Genomic DNA, 17,853 nt, shown 5'->3' on the forward strand with positions numbered 1-17,853 from the left:
CTCTACTCTTCCTTAAAAAGGCAAAACAAAGGCGTTGAGTCAAATTACAGGAAACATCCTCCCATGATTCTGTAGCTGATGTCAAAGAATGCGACCAGTGCATTCTTTTCAGCTTGTATCGCATACTCACTCACGGCCACGGGTGATGTCATGTCTTTTTTTCGGGAGGTTGGGTGTTCCCAATTTGTAACATTAAAACATTAAACGTTCTTAGAGCGGAGAAACCCAGCCATCTATTGGTTTGGCAACTCCATGTTTTGTTGTAATTGGATGACTGAACTAGAGAGACATTTTACCCGCCTCGTTTCTTAAGCTATATAAGCTTTGTGCAACGCATGTGTGTGGCAGAAAACAATCATAGCTTAACCTACCTATCGCTACAGACTGATTACTTTTGTACAAAGTCAAAACTTTAGACCACAATCAAAGTAACCAATGGATCTGTCCGCGGGAATACAGAAAGTGAGTAAAAATCTCGACATTCTCTGCATTACCTTGCGTAAAATTGCCTTGAGTGAATGAGTTTTTGTTTCACTGGTATTTGAAAAGTGTCTAACCATAAACTATTTCACCAAGGAGGCCGTCGTAACTGTCTATGGTCGTAACACCAGGTAGCCTAGCCTATGTCAACAGTGAAAAATGGCATAGCCCACGTAAAATCACCTTGATGACCTAGACTATGCTGCTTATGTCAGATTTTGCAATACGCGATGGATCTAATCATATTGGAGATTAGGCTGTTGGATCCGTAAACATCCCGACAGTTTAATTAGCCTAGGCCAACTATGTTTCATAAATTGGTCTATGATTAGAAATCAAGTCCAAAACCAAGTTCAGAGTTGGTTTCTTGTTTATATTTTATTATTATCATTATTATTTATTTCAGACGTAGCCACGTCAAAATAGTTTAATAGATTCACATAATGGCTTCCATTCGGCACTAAACTAAAGACAATTATGTGGCTGGCATTGGTCGTAGCCTATACAGTCACATTTCGGTTTGAGTGTAGGCCTACAAAATTGCGAGATTGCCTAATATTGTTATAATTAGCATTACATTCGGGACCCCATCTACACCTCATTGGCCTGGTGGAGTGAAGGAATGAAAGGAAAATAGACCGGTCACTGACTTAATTGCCTATTTTCTCTTCGGTCACGACATTAAGTGTGGGGCAGTTTATCCGCTAACTAGAACTGCTGTGGTGGCAGTCTAACTAGGCTATGAACAGTAACAAACTCTGATCTCCATGGACTAGCCTACCTCATGTCCTGCTTGTCCCTCAGCCAGTGACCTGCTAAAGCATTTGCGTCATGAAATTAGTAAAGCACTTAATGCAAAAGTCTGAAGTCTTATCCATGTTCTAAATTTAAACTGGCCAGACCCCCCCCCCCCTCTCTCTCAAAATCAACATTCTTTTATTTGCTTTGAATTCTCTCTCTCTCTCTCTCTCTCTCTCTCTCTCTCTCTCTCTCTCTCTCTCTCTCTCTCTCTCTCTCTCTCTCTCTCTCTCTCTGTCTTAGTGCTCAATTGCCACACTGTAGGCCTAATAGTGCTACTCAGGGAAATTCGTTTGAATTTGAAGGGGGAAAATGGATCTGACGGGGTCATACTGCATCTCAGTGTAATAGAGTCACTTTAGTGCACACTTTCACAGAGGCATAGGCATGAGGATGTGCTTGGCTGGAGGAATCCCCGAGGGTCTTTGCACATATCTGCTTTGGAATGGGGATTATAAGAGGGTTTAATTGTCATGGACACCTCTTTGTAGGTCTGTAGCTATCTGTCTCTGATATTTTGATTATCATCTTTTCAGCAGCCCTCTTTATTCTTAGGCCTACTGTGTGAAGTGTTGTTCTATATTTGTGGGGATTTGGAGAGTTGATGTATGTATGAAACAAGTGGGTTGCATCTCATTGGAGTAGCTAATTGCTTGTCAGTTGACAAACATGTTGTTGCCTAGCAGACCTGTGTACTGTGCCCTTCCCTGATAACAGAGATATTAGAGGACTTTCAGAAGTACCTGTGCCAGAACTATGAATGACACTTGTCTTTATTTACATAAACCTAGGAAAAGCACAAGAAAATTGTTGTGCAGTACATAAGGCAGGCCCTCGTGTGCAAGTTTTATTAGAATAGATGTAACTAGTGTGTTTTGAATGTAAACCTAGCTCCTGCAACCTGCTCCATTCTCCATTCACAGTGCAGAGGGAAGTAAAATTGATTGTCAGAGGCTTATACTGTGCAAATATAAGCAACATAATACAATATTAAGTAGGGTTGTGGACTTGTGCCGCCTATTTAGTCCCACCTGACTGCACCACTGCCTCGGAAATGGGCCAGGAGACAGACAAATGTTTGATCTTTTTAGGCACTTCCTCACCACTACAAACTCATTCACACCAAAAAAACTTCCCTGCAACTGGAGGAAAGGACTTGGCTTATGTCCCATTAAAACTATAAATAGCTTCAAGACTTCAGTTTTTTTAGATCAAGGACTCAACATTAGAAACATTCATTCATAGAAGTATGTTGTTTAGGCTGTAGGAAATATAGGCATGAAAATAAAAGCTTTGGCAGTCCATACTCAAGACAGTTATAATCTAGACTAGTGATCTTCAACCTGGGGTCCACGACCCCTAGGGAGTCCATGGAGGCACTTGGGTCTGCCAAATGATTACATCTGAAGCATTTTTTCCTCTTCCAAAAATTAAACAGGTCCAATAGGTTACATAAACATAATGATAACTTATAAAAGATGTTTTCTATTCATTTATAAAAGAACACATAGGCTACCCATTAGTCTTTATGCAATCATGTGATCACAGAGGGAACATGCACACAATTTAGCTATGCTACATCATAGACTACCCAGAATAGATAAGCTCTATGCTGCTCACCAAGGTCAGGCACTATGAGAGATTTCATTTTCCCTCCTTAACTAAAATGGTAATGACTAACTGTAAAGCTGATGATGCACAAGGCAGTTATTTGGGCAATGTTGTCAGCAAAGGCAACCAGGTGAGACACAGGGCAACTAGGACAACAGACAACTTCCAACTTACGGTATCTTTGTTAGCAAAACGCTAAATTCCATTCAATGTTAATGGAGCAATGATAGTTGACTGAAAAAAACAATGTCGTCTTAACAACCTTAGCACATGAAAATAGATGTTAGTTGTTCTCTGATTTGATGATCTCATAACGTTGCCCATAAGTATTAAAATCGTTCAGATAGAAACTAGAATTCAGGTGCGGTTCACCAACTGGAGCAGAAAGGGAGATATGGTGTGTTGAAGTTGACTTAATCTAAGATTTCCAACTGTTCCTGATCTTTCCAACTATGGCTGATCTTTCAACATCAGCCATATGGATCAAAGGTTACTTGCATAAGGCACGTCCGAAAAAGCAAAATGCATTCTTCTTAGTTGCAGCGCCCCTTAGAGGTCAAAGGGCACCAAACGATGGAGTCCCGAGTCCCTGTACCAACTTTTGTTCTGATTAATGAAAGTGTTGCTGAGATATGATCTCTCTTTCTGTTTGGTGGCTTTGCAGCTGATTTCAATTGCCTGTGATGGGTGAATCAAAACTCCCTCTGGTAACTTTTGTGACACGTGATCTTAAGATCATCTATGTCAAGTTTCATGAAGATTGGACAAAAATTGTGACCTGTGAAAATGTTTTAGTTTCGCTTTCGCTAAAATTAAAAAATATATCCAAGTCCATTCTAGCGGAAATTGATGTCGTAGGGTGAGTTGAATTCAGCTCACACATACGGCTTAAAGCAACACTAAAGCACTTTTCCTCTGTCGCACACACGCTATTTGTTTATCCAGCAAATAACAGACAAGAATATGTTGCATGATTTTATGAAAGTATGATGTATTGCGACATCGAAGCAAGTCAAATTTGTTGTTTCTGATGTCTCATTTCATCGAACTACAGATACACTACCCCACCTCGTAAAGTTACATAGTGCGGTTATAGCCGATAGAGGACCGCGAAGTGAAAGCAGAAGTGCCGTTCACCCTGTTACGAGTTGATGAACTACTGAAATGATTTTGGAAACATTATTTTAAGGTACAAAAACATCTTTAGTGTTGCTTTAAAGGTTATGTGCATTAACGCAACATCCAAAATGCTAAAATACCTTGGCTAATTGCAGTGCCCCCTTTGGCCTCAACAGGCACAACATTCCTTCTGCTTCCTCACACTGAAGTCTCAAGTTCATGTACTAAGTTTGGTGTAGATACGTGAAAGTGTTCTTGAGATATGATCTACTTCCTGTTTGCCAGCTACGCCACCAATTTCGTTTGGCTATGACAGGCAAACGCTTTCGAAAATCAAAAATCCTTCTGGTAACTTTTGGGAAGCTTGGTCTGAAGAAAATGTACGTCAAATGCAAAACGACAAAATCTGTGACTGTGGGGTGGGGGTCCACACTCAGTGTCTCTCTCAGCCAAGCGGCGCTTGGGCTGAAAAATGATCCCTGATCTAGACCACTGACAGTCGTTGTAAAACAGTTTTGTCAAACAGCACAGGGACATAATTCGGCAGAGCTGAAGAGCAGGGGTAATTTGGACAGTTGGAAAGGATGGCGTAGGCAAGGTAAGAAGAGGAAACTTGATGAGTAGCAAAGGCTTCTTAAGCACAACAAGGGCAATGGATGAACTGGTATGACTTTTAAAGGATCAGCTGGAGAGAATCTTGGATTCTAACTCTATTGTTCCAAAGTATAAAACTGAGGAGGCTCATCAGCATCAAAGCTACAGTACATTATCTAAGGTATTCTATTTGCGGAGACCTCACCAAGTTTGTAACTTTCTATCTATGATCAGAAATGGAATATAATATTCATATATGTTTTAATTGATGCAGAATTATTTCAGTTATACACAGGAACGATGTTATATTCTTATTGCAAGTGCATCTTGGGGATGGAAACATGTTGCCCCTTCTGCCTTTATTGTGACAGGGCAGTGAAAAGAGAGACAGGAAGGGAGAGAGAGGGAGAGATGGGGTGGGATCAGGACTCCAACCCGGGGCCCCATGGGCACCTGGACCCAAATGTGGTATGGACACTGTAGCCAGTTGTGCCACAGCACCCCCCACATTTTGTCCTTTTATGGGAATATAAGTAAAAATAAAAATACCTTCTTTTTGTTCAACCAATCAATCATCTTCCATATTAGCATTATTAATCATCATTATTGATTGATACATTGTCATTAGCCTGGCACGCCCTCCCAGTGACGCAACGCCTTCAGGCTTTTGCTGCTGGTCTGGTCAACTGCTCATTGAGAAGGATTTCTGAGTTCCCGAAATCTGCGGAACTGCCCCCTTTGGTCGAGAACCAATCAACTTTGAGCAGCTCCAACGGCTCTGGGTAGAGGCGTGTTCAAGGCAGAGGAAAGAGTGTTGTTATTGGTTTAAACTCGGCAATCCGCTTTCTGACATCTACCAGTAGCAAATCGAGGCACTTAAAGGAGGCGGGTCAACCAGCGCTGGCAAGAAACCGTGTTAGCACAGGCTGTTGGTCAGACTAAAGTCTCGCAGAGCCTTTGAAAGTCGATGGTAATCAGGCTACATTGTCATATCCTGACAATATATTACTTCATTCCTTGGCTCTATGGATAACTCCCACCTGTGCAATGTTTGTGAGGTTCAAGTTTCAGCACTCGAGTCCGTTTGAGATCCAGACCTAATTGTACGGACATAGTCCGCAGGTCATGTCTGAAAACAGCTCAAGTAAAACCTAGTCTAAAGTGAAATATGCCAAGAAGTCTACTGTAGCTTGTGATCTGCCTAGTGTTGAGATCATAACAACGCGTCCCTGGCAATGCAATGCAAAGAATGTGCTGGTGTGCTGAAGTCCTCGGGATCTTCATTCACTCATCTGAATGTCAATTGGACTTTTTTTAGCTACATTTGAACCCCTTATCAGTCAGTATTATGACAGTAAAAGACTTGTCATTGCTTATGAAACCAATGCCAAGGTGAACAGCACATGTATCCTCTGCTTGTCTCACACACACACACACACACACACTTTTCAGCTAATCAAGTTTTGGTGAAATCCATCTGTTGCATAGATGGCCGTGCTTGCAAGCGGACTCCTTGTGCAGAGAAGCATTTCATCTCATCATAATAGCAATGCCATGTTACATGCACTCTCATGACTCATAGGCAATGGGAGATGGCCTGCCCACATCACTCCCATGATTGATTAAGAACCTTAAGTACAAACCTTCTGAACCATGCGTCTGGTGTCTGATCATTTATTCTGCCGTCAGTCTGGCAAAAGTGGACTTGGACATTCCCGAAAGGCACTTACACCAGCTTCAGACCATGGGCTTTTGATTGCCAAAATAGGACTCTCTATTTTCATGTGAGGTAACCATATTAGAATTTATTAGCACAACAGTGATCCCTGCCTTAACAAATCCAGCAACAGTATGTCCCACAATCTGGTGTACGTTAAAAATGCTCAATTCAGTGGGCTGTTTTGTTTTTCTATTGCTATCTAGATGTCAGTGGGACAGTCTACAGTTGGTGGGGCCATGATGTGCCTGACGTGTAAAGGGGTCTGTCCTGGATTTCAACCGCATTCCTGGAGGTAATTTTTTGTCCTTGCTAAAACATGTAGAAAACCAATGTTTCTTTCACGTTTGGAGAATGTGTCGTTGCATTCCTCATGGCAGCTATTGTGGCCAACTCTGTTATTTCCAAATGCTATAAAGCAACACTAAAGCACTTTTCCTCTGTTGCACAAACACTATTTATTTATCCAGCAAATAATGATGTCCACAGACAAGGTAGAGTATGTTGCATTTATGAAGGTATGATTGCGACATTGAAGCAAGTCAAATTTGTAGTTTCTTATGTCTCATTCCATCATACTACAGAACTGCTACCCAATCTGGTAAACTTACATACAGAAGTGCGGTTATAGCCGATAGAGGGCCGTGACACGTATGCAGAAGTGCCGCTCACTCTTTTACGAATTGATGAACCACTGAAATTACTTTGGGAACATTATTTTATGGTACAAATACTCTTTAGTGTTACTTTAAAATTGACTGATGTAGGGATATTTAGCAAATTCCTACCTATCTGGCATGAATGACATAGCTTTCAGAGAATGAATCTACATGGTATATTAGCTAATTCTGAGAACAGTTACTTGTTACATATACCTTTCAAGGGATAATTGACAATGTAATGCAACCTCAAATCAGAAAAAGTTGGGACAACTGGACGTTGTGTAAAATACAAATAAATACCGAATGTGATGATGCAAATCTTGTAAACCCATATTTAACGGCAAAAATGAAAAATTTGGTCAATGGTAAATATATTATGCTCATTTTGGATTTGATGTCAAAAAACATTGGGTCAGGGACAACAAAACGCTTGAAAAAGTTGTGTAAGGAGGGATATTTCACAACTAATTAGGGCAAATGGCACCATTATTGGGTATAAAAAGAGCATCCCAGAGAGTCTCTCAGAAGTAAAGATGTGGAGGTATTCATCACTCTGTAAACCTGTGTGGGCAGATGAAACAATATAACAATAATGCTTATTAAAGATACACTGCAGGTTCAGGTAGTTTTGGCAACTGTAGAGCTCTCTCTAGTCGCAATATACTTATTTTACTTGTATATTTACTAACAAGGTAATGTCTTGCAATTCTTGCAAGATTTGTCGGGCCATCATTCTTGAAGTTGCAGTTGATGGTGAAATTGGTTGATCTCTCGGTAGCGACTCGCTATGTCTATGCTCTATAGCTATGCTAGGTGGACGATTGCCTCCTACTAGTTTGTATCCCATCAAATTGACTTTGTAAAGGTTAAAATCTTGCATAGTGAACCTTTAACATGAAATTGCAAAGAATTTAGGTATTTCATCATCTATAGTACATGACATAATTAAAACGGGACCAGCAAGAAAAACATTATTGGATGACCGTGGTGTTTTGGACCACCATTGGATGGCACTGTGTAAAAACAGACCTGTTTCTCATTGTATGGACTCAGGAAAATGTCATATAACCATGATTGTCTATGAGTACCGTTTGATACTCAATTCACAAAAGCTAGTGTAAACTTTACCATGCAAAATAAGAAATTGTATTTAGACATGATATACTGTAGGTATGATACATTATCTGGGCCTGAGCTCATTTAGAATGGACTGATGTAAAGTGGGAAACGATCCTGTGGGTAGAGCAAGCAAAATGTATCATTCTTTTTTGAAATCATGGACTCTGGGCTAAAGAGGGGAGGGTGTATCTATCTATCCAACTTATCCAACTTGTGCTCCATCAATATCCAGCATCTATGATGGTGTGGAGGTGCATTAGTGCCTATGGCATGGGCATCTTGCACATCTGGCCAGGCACAATCAATTCTGAATGCTGTACACCAGTTATGAGCAACATGTACTGCCAGCCAATGTCTTTTTCAGGAAAATAATGGCAAAATTATTTCTGCACATATTTAAACAGTTCTTCCGTAGAAAAAGAGTCCAGGTGCCAACTGGCCTGTCCTCAGTCCAGACCTGTCAAATCGAGTGCATAATATAAAACATGATCAAGAAGAGAGACTAGACTAATTGAGCAGCTTAAATTCTATATCGGACAGGAATGGGACAACATTTAGATTTCACAAAACTCTAGTAACTGGTCTCACTTCAGTTCAACTGCAAAATCAACTTCACTCAAGATAAGAATGTAACTACTGCTTGTTTGTTTTTACCACACTCCATAACATGCCAATAATTTCCCTAAAATTGAATTTATATATGAAATGACCCAGGCTGTTCTCATGCTGTTGCCAATTAAGAGTGCAATCATGTTGTCGCCTACAATTGATAAAATTCGATTTGTTTGACCCTTGGTAGCGCCTTTTTACACTTCAAATACATTCGTAGTGAACCAATCAACTGCCAGTCAAACTATTTTGTGAACACAAATTAAGTTGCCAACAGATTGCAAGCACACTGTGTTGGCATCAAAAAGAGGCTCATTTTTTGTCTGCTACTGAAGAAAATGTGGGTAAACTGAATGACTCTGTGCTGTTTCAGGAAAGCCTGCATAGTATGCCACTGCAGCCAAGAAGAACATGCCCCTAACTCTGACTTGGAGGATGACAGGAAGATGGGTGGCTTGCTGGCAGACTCTCAATACAGTCACCTCACAGCCAAGGTCAAGGGTGGCGATGGTTTGCGTGTGTATAAGCGCAACCGCATGATCATCACCAACCCAGTGGTGTCACGCAAAGACCCCACCTTCAACACGATCACCTATGATTGGGCCCCTCCAGGCCTCACACAGAAACTGGTAAGAGTTAACAAGATACCCACTGGATAAGATACAAGGCTTAAGATCATTTTTTGGGCATTCTCAGCAAACTGTTATACAAGGATATGTTGTAGTGCAAAGGGAATTTTGTTGCAAAAGGAATTACACCAAAACACAGGGGGAATTGCTGAGATTTGAACAATAAGGTCCAGCCCTGACTTTTTAATCACACGTGGCTGATGGCTTTTCCTCCAAGATCAATTGGATTGGATAAATGCATCAATCAATAAAGAGTCTATGACTCAATGTTTCCATCTAGTTTTGAGGGATGCTGGCACGTTGTGTAGTGGTCACTGAACAAGATGGCCTTATTCAAATCAAAGTGGACTTCACTTGAGTCTATGGGAGAGGTGAAGACGTCTGTACATGGTGATGAACTGTTGCCTGCCAAGTGACCCAGGCATGAGACCTCCGCTGTGTGGAGCTCTGTGGTTACGGTAAGATGCAACAGTCCAAGTTGTTCACATCCATCCAGCAGTGGATGTTGGTGGATTCGACTTCTTGCAGACATGGATAATTCTTACAAACAGTCAAAGTCAAATACACCCACTGATTTGACGCTACCGGTACACAATGTAAGACAATGTGCTGCCTTCGTATTCAGCCCTTGTTATGACCTCTTTGTACACCTTCAAGCTTTGATTTGTCTTTAGGGACCCAATACACACTACCACTGACTGAAGTATAAGGCTATTTCGAGCCTGGTCATTGGTTTGAAAATAGTAATTTATTTTGATGTGGCTCCATGCCTGCTACTACATACTAGAAATTATTTAGTTACTAATGCAAACAATGGTCTTGCTCCCAAATTACAGTTTTAACTCCTTGTCATCCATACACAGACCCCAGGTTGTTTTAACTCTGGATCTTTCCTTTAATATAAAATCAATATGCATAATACGGAAATGATCAGGCTATATCGCGTCTGATATCGACACAGAATTATCAATTATCAGGGCTATTAATTAAACATGCACATCTTGTAGATTGTACTCAACTTGTCTAAACACACAAAATATGACAAGGTATTTAAAACCCCCACATTATGAGATTTTTAATGTCTAGCAAGCAACAGACGTCGTTGGAATAAGAATAGTTCATCAAGAAGATCCCAGTCAATTTTGTGAAGAAACTGAGGAGCCTGAATCCTTTACTTTACAGCCTCTTCCATCTCCCCAACAAAAAACGAGATGGAGAAAAATGCTTTTGCAGTCTGTAATCTTCTAACAGAGAATAATCCAGAAGGAAATTGTATAAAATATCTAATTTAGATTAGCCCTGATTTGAAAACGTTGATACATTAAACATGACTAATCCCACAATTTCAATTCAGTGGCTTTCAGTGGTTGTTGTGCTCATTATTACGTTACAGTAGTAGGATTATACAGTTATCACTTAAATTCACAAGACTTAAGAAATCCACTGTTGCCAACCACTACAAGCTTGCTTGTCGATAGGCTACATTTTGGTGAGGGATAATGGGCTTGTCTGATAGGAACACACACATGCATGGCTCAGATGGCTATATTTGGATATGGATGGATATATTTTATTGTTTCTGAAAAGAGTCATTACAAAATCAGACCAGCAACATTTTGTACATAAAGCTATTGCTGATTTGATTCTTTGATTTAGGCTATGGATCTGAATGAATAAACTAATTCCATAACAAAATGAGTTCAACATGTCAAATAGCCTGGTTATCCATAAGTATTACATAACTATTGGTTAAAAAAACAGCACATATGTTGACGTTTATTAGCAATTGAAAAACATCATATCAAGTTTGTATCATGTCCCCAAAGTGTCCTGTTCAAACATAGGGCTGCTTGAATGATGGATGTGGGCCCAACGTTTGGATAAAGAGGAATGTGTGTCCTGTCCTTATTCTGTTGGGAGCCAGGCCTCTGACCTTTTCCATTTCAAAGACATGGCTGTCACTGGTCTTATTTTAGCACAGCGTTGTCATGTATTGTGCCCAGGCCTGAGCCCTAAGCACTAGGTGTTAGTGCTGCTGTTTCTGGTGGCCCTGTGGGACCCAAAGGGCAGGATGCATCAGGACAGAACTCTGGTTCAAGCAAAATGGCAGAAATGCCCTTTAGCAGAATGATGGTGGGGGCTGTAGCACCCCCTATGGATCAAATTGTGAGAATGTTGGTGTGCATCCAGAGAATGTAGTACTGATTGTGTGTATCAAGTTTGAGTGGGATTGGACCCTTACAATATGGTCATGGTAATAGAACTGTTATAGGACATAGGTCCCAAAAAATGGGTGTGGTGGGTTCATTAGATGCTGGTGATCTGAAGGTACAAATGGTAAGAATAATTTGTGAACAATTCCATACGGTTCCGGAGAAATTAACACAAATTGAAATAGCACCCACTATGGACAATTGTTTTTTGTTGTGAACTCTGGCATTCATTTGGGACCTATGGTAAAAATGTGGGATCTGTTCCTATTATGGCTGTAGACATGGTTCTGCTGCGAAATAATATGAACAATGATAATGTTGGAATGACTGAATAAAAAACCTAAGGACATATATCCTACAGAGGAGTTGCATGCTTACATCTGGTGACAGTACGTCTTCAGCTGTGCTTCATATGTGCACCTCACCTCTCGCATAATCACTTTTATCCGTCATTACCAATTTGTTGAAGAACAAATGCAGATGCCCGATGGCCTTATGTATAATTGTTGAATTTGACCACTGTAGTGTTTGATCGCTCACCCCCGTGTGTCTCTCTCCGCCTGTGTCCCCTGCTCTCTGCACAAGGCCATGCAGTACATGGAGCTGCTCCCTGAGGACAGGCGTCCAGTGGCTGGCACAGAGGGAGCCATGCATCGCCGCAGGCAGTTGGTGAGGCAACTCCCTCTCCATGATCATGATCCTGTGCACTGCCACAGCCTATCTGATGCAGAGCTGCAGGCCATGGTCACCTTTGTGAAGAACTTTAAGGAGCAGGTGTTGGGTGTGGGGGAGGTAGCTCTGCCTGGGGAGAGGGAGAAGGCTCAGGAGAAGGCTCAGGAGAAGGCTCAGGAGAAGGCTCAGTCTCCTGCAGATCCAGCTCACACCATACAGCCCATCACCAACGGCACCTCAGACAAGAGTGAGAAGAAAAGGGAATATGTGAGTCTGCCCTACTTCTCTCTTTCTCACACTCACACACACACACACACACACACACACACACACACACATACACACACTTCTCAATATTTCTTACACCTCCTTTATTGAAAGTATACTGATTTTCTCATCGATATGCTGGTTTCACTCTCTATTGATCATAAACAAGAAACACCTCCAGAGCATTGTGCACACATTCTCTAAAATCATTGGCCACCCTCTTCAGTCTCTGACCTCACTGCATGACAAGGCAACCCTAAGAAAAGCCAACTCCATCTTAGAAGACTCTACGCATGTCTTACACAGAGTTTTTGAATGGCTGCCCCCTGGCAGGGGTCATCTCTATGTTCCCCGGGTCCTATGTTCCCCATTTTCCCCCAAAAGGGTCCTATGTTCCCCGGTTTCAATACATACCGGGGAACATAGGACCCTTTTTGGGAAAAGTGGGGAACATAGGATCCTTTCTAAAATTTAAGAAAAAAAGGGTCCTACAGTATGTTCCCCGGTCCCATACAAAGTAGGGAACATAGGACCCGGGGAACATAGGACCTGGGGAACATACAGTGGGTACGCTCCCCTCTGGCAGGCGTCTGCGCTGTCCTCTTGCTAGGACCAACAGGAGGAAGGCTACTTTTACCTTTGAGGCTATTCGCCTTCTGAACTTAAATATGCTCCCAGCCCCCTCCTCCTCTCTCTCCTGGGACTAGGAGACTGGGACCCACACACACACATCCTTGTCTGTCCTGTTCTCCCTTTGTCTTGTCTTATTTGTCTTATATGTTGTGCGTCTTATTTAAGTCACTATGCCTGCATGGAGAAATTGCCCCTCGGGGATAAATAATGTTTTTTTGAATTGAATTGAATTGAATTGAATTGAATTGTGCATACAAACAACTTACTCTAAATCACCCATAACACCCATAACACACGTTTATGCTCTCATTTAATATACTGCTTGAACTGAAAATGCAATACTTAGTATCTCTAGGTATCTCTCTTCCTCTTTTTTGTCTTCACCTCAAGGTCATGCCACACACACAATTTACTGTAGCATTGTGTTCATGTGTGCTTTGTACAATAATCTCTACTCTGTGGTTATATTTAGATAAGAAAAGATAACAGGTCACATTACCTGCTCACATCATCTCAGTGTTGGAGAGTGGGAGTAGTCTTTCAATAGTCTCTCATTATTCCTCCGCACTGGCGACAGCCGTGGCCATAGGAATTATCTTTCAGTTTGTCTGTATGTGACTCAAAGATGAATCGATTAAGTTTTGGAGGTCGTGGAGGTGAAATTCAAGGTCACTGTGACCATGAAAGTCAAAAATACCTTGAGGCACGTGCTTCAAATATTGTAGGAATGGACTTTAATTGGACTTTGAGATGATCTGATTCGACTTTCAAGGTCAAAACTCAAGGTCACTGTGTACCTCTCTGGTTAACACTATCTCTAGAATGCCTTGAAGCTCATTGTTTGGTATGAACATTCACTTGGACTAAAATATCAGCTGGTTAGATTCCTTTCAACTCTATAATAAGATCATAATCTTTGTATTATGTATTATTTGCCTCATCACACACATCTTCGTCAACCAGAAATTCTGTGTAGAGGCATACTGTACCATTGCAACTTGGTAATTCTGGTTGTATTATTATTAATGTTATTATTTTTTTGTGGTGATATGGGTTTGGTTATATCTCCTGAGGGGTCAGTAATGAAATACAGAACTTTGGGTGTGTATGTTGTGTAAGGGCATTTGAAAGTGTGTAGCAATCGCTAATTTGTCTTGAAGGTTACGTGTATGCCTAGTGTGTGTGTGTGTGTGTGTGTGTGTGTGTGTGTGTTTGTGTGTATATGTATGTCTGTGTTTGTAAGTGTGCTGCTGTGTTTCTTGCCAGAGGTGCAGTGGCTGTGGGGAGCTGGCAGCAGAGGACAGTCCGGTCGTGTATGCTGAGAGGGCTGGCTACCAGAAGCTGTGGCACCCCACCTGCTTTGTGTGTGCAGAGTGTGGGGAGGGGCTGGTGGATCTGGTCTACTTCTGGAGGAGTGGAAGACTGCTGTGTGGACGCCACTATGGCCAGAGTGAGCGACCCCGTTGTCCTGGTTGTGATGAGGTAGGAGTCGTAATGGCATGCGTGTTGTGATGTAAATGCCTAATGTTTTACTGAGCCCCCCTGTAAATGCAGATATTTGAAAAGAAGTCTGTTGTTAAAAGCAACTGAGAAAACAGTGTAGTTTTATTTCAAAATCTTTGGTAATGTGTCTTAATGTTTATGATGTGTGTTTTGAATTGAAAATATATGCTATAACCTGACTCTTATCTCCCTATCTCTTCACCCACAGCTGATTTTCTCTGAGTTGTATCATAAAGGAGAAGATGGCCAGTTATGGCATAAAGAGCATTACTGTTGCTGGGAATGTGGTCAGAGTCTCAACACTCCATGTGCTTGTGCCAACAGAAAACTTCGACCTGTCTGAACGGCTGCTCAAACAAACGTAGATGTGTCCATCTGAAAAAGCCTATCAACTCAGACATTTTTGGAACAACTCCTGTTAATCAACAATTATCCATTCACATATCCATCCCATATCCCATATTCCAAATCCAATTCATGACTCTGTTTAATGCATTGAATGCAAAACAGCCTCTTACAAACGCCTCTTAAATTCTTTCAAATAAACCCATCCTAGCCACAGAAAACTTCTAGCCTATAGCCAATACAATAGTTCATTTGAGCACCTTATGGATCTAGCTATAGGATCTGTTCATTTCATTTTAATGTTTAATTTTGCTTACTATTATACTGCTAAAATAGTAGTTAAATGCAGTCAAAGAACCTTTTTGACGATCTAAAACAGACACAGTTTGATGCGCATGGTTTAAGCGCATTTAGGGCGTGTCCAGTCTACAGCGGAATACTGTAAGTGATCAGACACCAGGTGCATAGTTCAAAAGGATTGTTCTTCAATTTTTCTTAATTAATCATTGGTGTGTTTTGTGTGTAACACCCATTAAACCAATAAGAGTGACCTCTGCCATTACCTTTAAGTACAAAGAGCTCCAAATCAAATGGCACATTGGTATTTAGGTGACGAGTGAACACATCTCTGCAGAAGGAATCTGCTCCTTGCTCACGTGACCGTGTATGGAACAGCAGGATTCCACTAAAGCTTGCTTTGCTAAAGCAGAGTACAGTAGACACACGTCCACACCTCCTATTTGAACTCGTAGGCAACAGCAAAACAAAGTCGTACTCTTAGTTGTTTGTCACATATAGTCACTACTGTCTGACTTAACCCAATGATATTTCTCACCACTTATTCCTCTTGATAGAGCCTTCTGAAAATAGAAGTGAAGAACTGCACAGTTTTTTCTTGGTCAATGGCATTAGCATTTTAGTGGCATTAAAATAGCAATTTGATCATTGCGCCGGTGTAAACTAGCAAGGAGAGTTGCCTGTGTTCCATGATGCACCAGGTGTAAGGTAGGGCCCAAAATGTTTGCTAAATGTAATGTACGTTTAGTTCACTTCCAGTAATGTCTTCTCATCAAAACTACAGTATGTGTCACAGTTCCATCCCCAAACTGGACATGCAACCTCAATTTATGTAATGAATTTACTTCATATAAACTTGAGTTGAAATTTTAATGCTGAACTGAAGGACACATTGTCTGTGGTGTGGTGACCATACATTTTCCATCAGTTGTATTATTTTCTATAATTCTAGGTATTTGCTGCATATGCCAGGAATGACATGCTCATTCAGACCCTACATCTCTCTGTCACAAAGTATTTCTAATAATAATGCCACATTTTAACTGGAGGGCATTCATCATATACTACCTGCAATTTTTATTTAACTGTAATGTTTGTATATAAAATCTAAATACTGCACAAGCAAACCATTCCCACATTTTTGTTGACAAAAGTAAGGATTTCTTACCTATGATGCCCATGTTTTTCCTGGTTGCTGTAGTGCTATAAAACATTATATTAATGATTTTCAGATATATATTTTTTTGAACAATATTATGGCTATGTTTCTGTTTCCCCAGATGGCCGATCTGATACTGGAATTTATAGCAGGTTTTTGTGTATTGAAGTTACCAGTTCAGTCCACTGTTGTGACTAATTAGTTCATCCGCTCAGAATCCTCTCTTGATTGTTTGTAATAGATTGTTCTCATTAAATACATTGTATGTCCTGTTGTACCATATGTAAACATGCCATTTAACTAGAGTCCACCACATTCTTGCATTTATGTGATCCTTACCCTAATAAAGATGTTAGAGCACTATTGATCTGTTACAGGAATGTCATAACATGTATGATTGTTTTACATTTTTCTTTACATTTTGTTTCAAGTTGTTGCAGTTTCAAGTAAATATTTATTCATTAGTAAGTTTGCAAGTATTTATTTCTACAGGCTGTTCTCATATGCTGTTACTAGTCATGAGCAGGTAATGTACTGTTCCGCCTGTAGTAGGCCTAGTGCAGACCAAAGATCTTGGAGCATAGCACCCTCCAATCTTTGGTTCAGACAGCTTATGACGTGAGTGTCTAATTGTTGCAGGTATTCATACCTGTTTGTTTGAACCTGTCTCAACTGAACTGAACAGATGTCTCACTGCAGACACACCCAGTAGGGCCTACTGGTCTCACTTAAAGCAACTGTCTTTTCCTCTGTCGCACGCACACTATTACAGTATTTATCCAGCAAATAACAATGTCCACAGACAAAGTATTTTGCATGGTTTTATGAAAGTAGGATGTATTGCGACGTCGAACAAGTCAGATTTGCAGTTTCTTTCTGTCTCATTCCAGATCCGCTACCCGATCTGGTAGACTTACATGGGGTGAGAGCCTTTCTGTTTCGTTGACTCTGCCATGATACATGTCTGAGAATCTCCATCACTTCCTTATTCCAGCTGATGCCTGGTGTGTATGTGTGTAGTGCAGTAAATTGAGTCATTACATCGCCAGGCTGTGTGGCTTTCTGGCTCTGAGTGCAGCGGCCCGCTGGCCCAAAGTTGCAAGGGTGTTTTCTCTGAACATATGGGAAACACTGCACTATGTATGTGCATTGTTGGATTCCAAAATGTTGTGTCGCAGACCCGGGTGCTCGGGCCCGCCATTGCTGCTTGCGGCTATATTTAGTCTGCAATAAACAGGAAAGGCCGAAAGGTAGCCTATTGTAAAAAATCCAGAGAGGGATGCAGGAACTTCAACTGATTTCACTGCACTTGGCGAGAAACACTGGCATTCACTGTGAGGTTAGGCTCCAGACCTGTTTCCCTGGCCACTTTCTTCTATTTGGGTAAAACATAAAACTAAAAATAACCAGACTGCTTACTTTGCCT

At 41.0% G+C, this 17,853-nt stretch overlaps 1 protein-coding gene across 1 annotated transcript; it reads left to right on the forward strand.

Moving 5' to 3' along the window:
• Positions 1-169: 169 nt before the first annotated feature.
• Positions 170-16,801, forward strand: lmcd1 (LIM and cysteine-rich domains 1). The gene is made up of 6 exons (XM_062544827.1): positions 170-462; positions 6,526-6,614; positions 9,083-9,338; positions 12,137-12,490; positions 14,390-14,605; positions 14,835-16,801. Exons 1-6 carry the CDS (start codon positions 436-438, stop codon positions 14,967-14,969), a joined length of 1,077 nt encoding a protein of 358 aa, XP_062400811.1. The 5' UTR covers positions 170-435; the 3' UTR covers positions 14,970-16,801.
• The last annotated feature ends 1,052 nt before the right edge of the window (positions 16,802-17,853 follow it).

This window comes from Sardina pilchardus, chromosome 9 (assembly GCF_963854185.1).
Source record: "Sardina pilchardus chromosome 9, fSarPil1.1, whole genome shotgun sequence".
NCBI lineage: Eukaryota > Metazoa > Chordata > Actinopteri > Clupeiformes > Clupeidae > Sardina > Sardina pilchardus.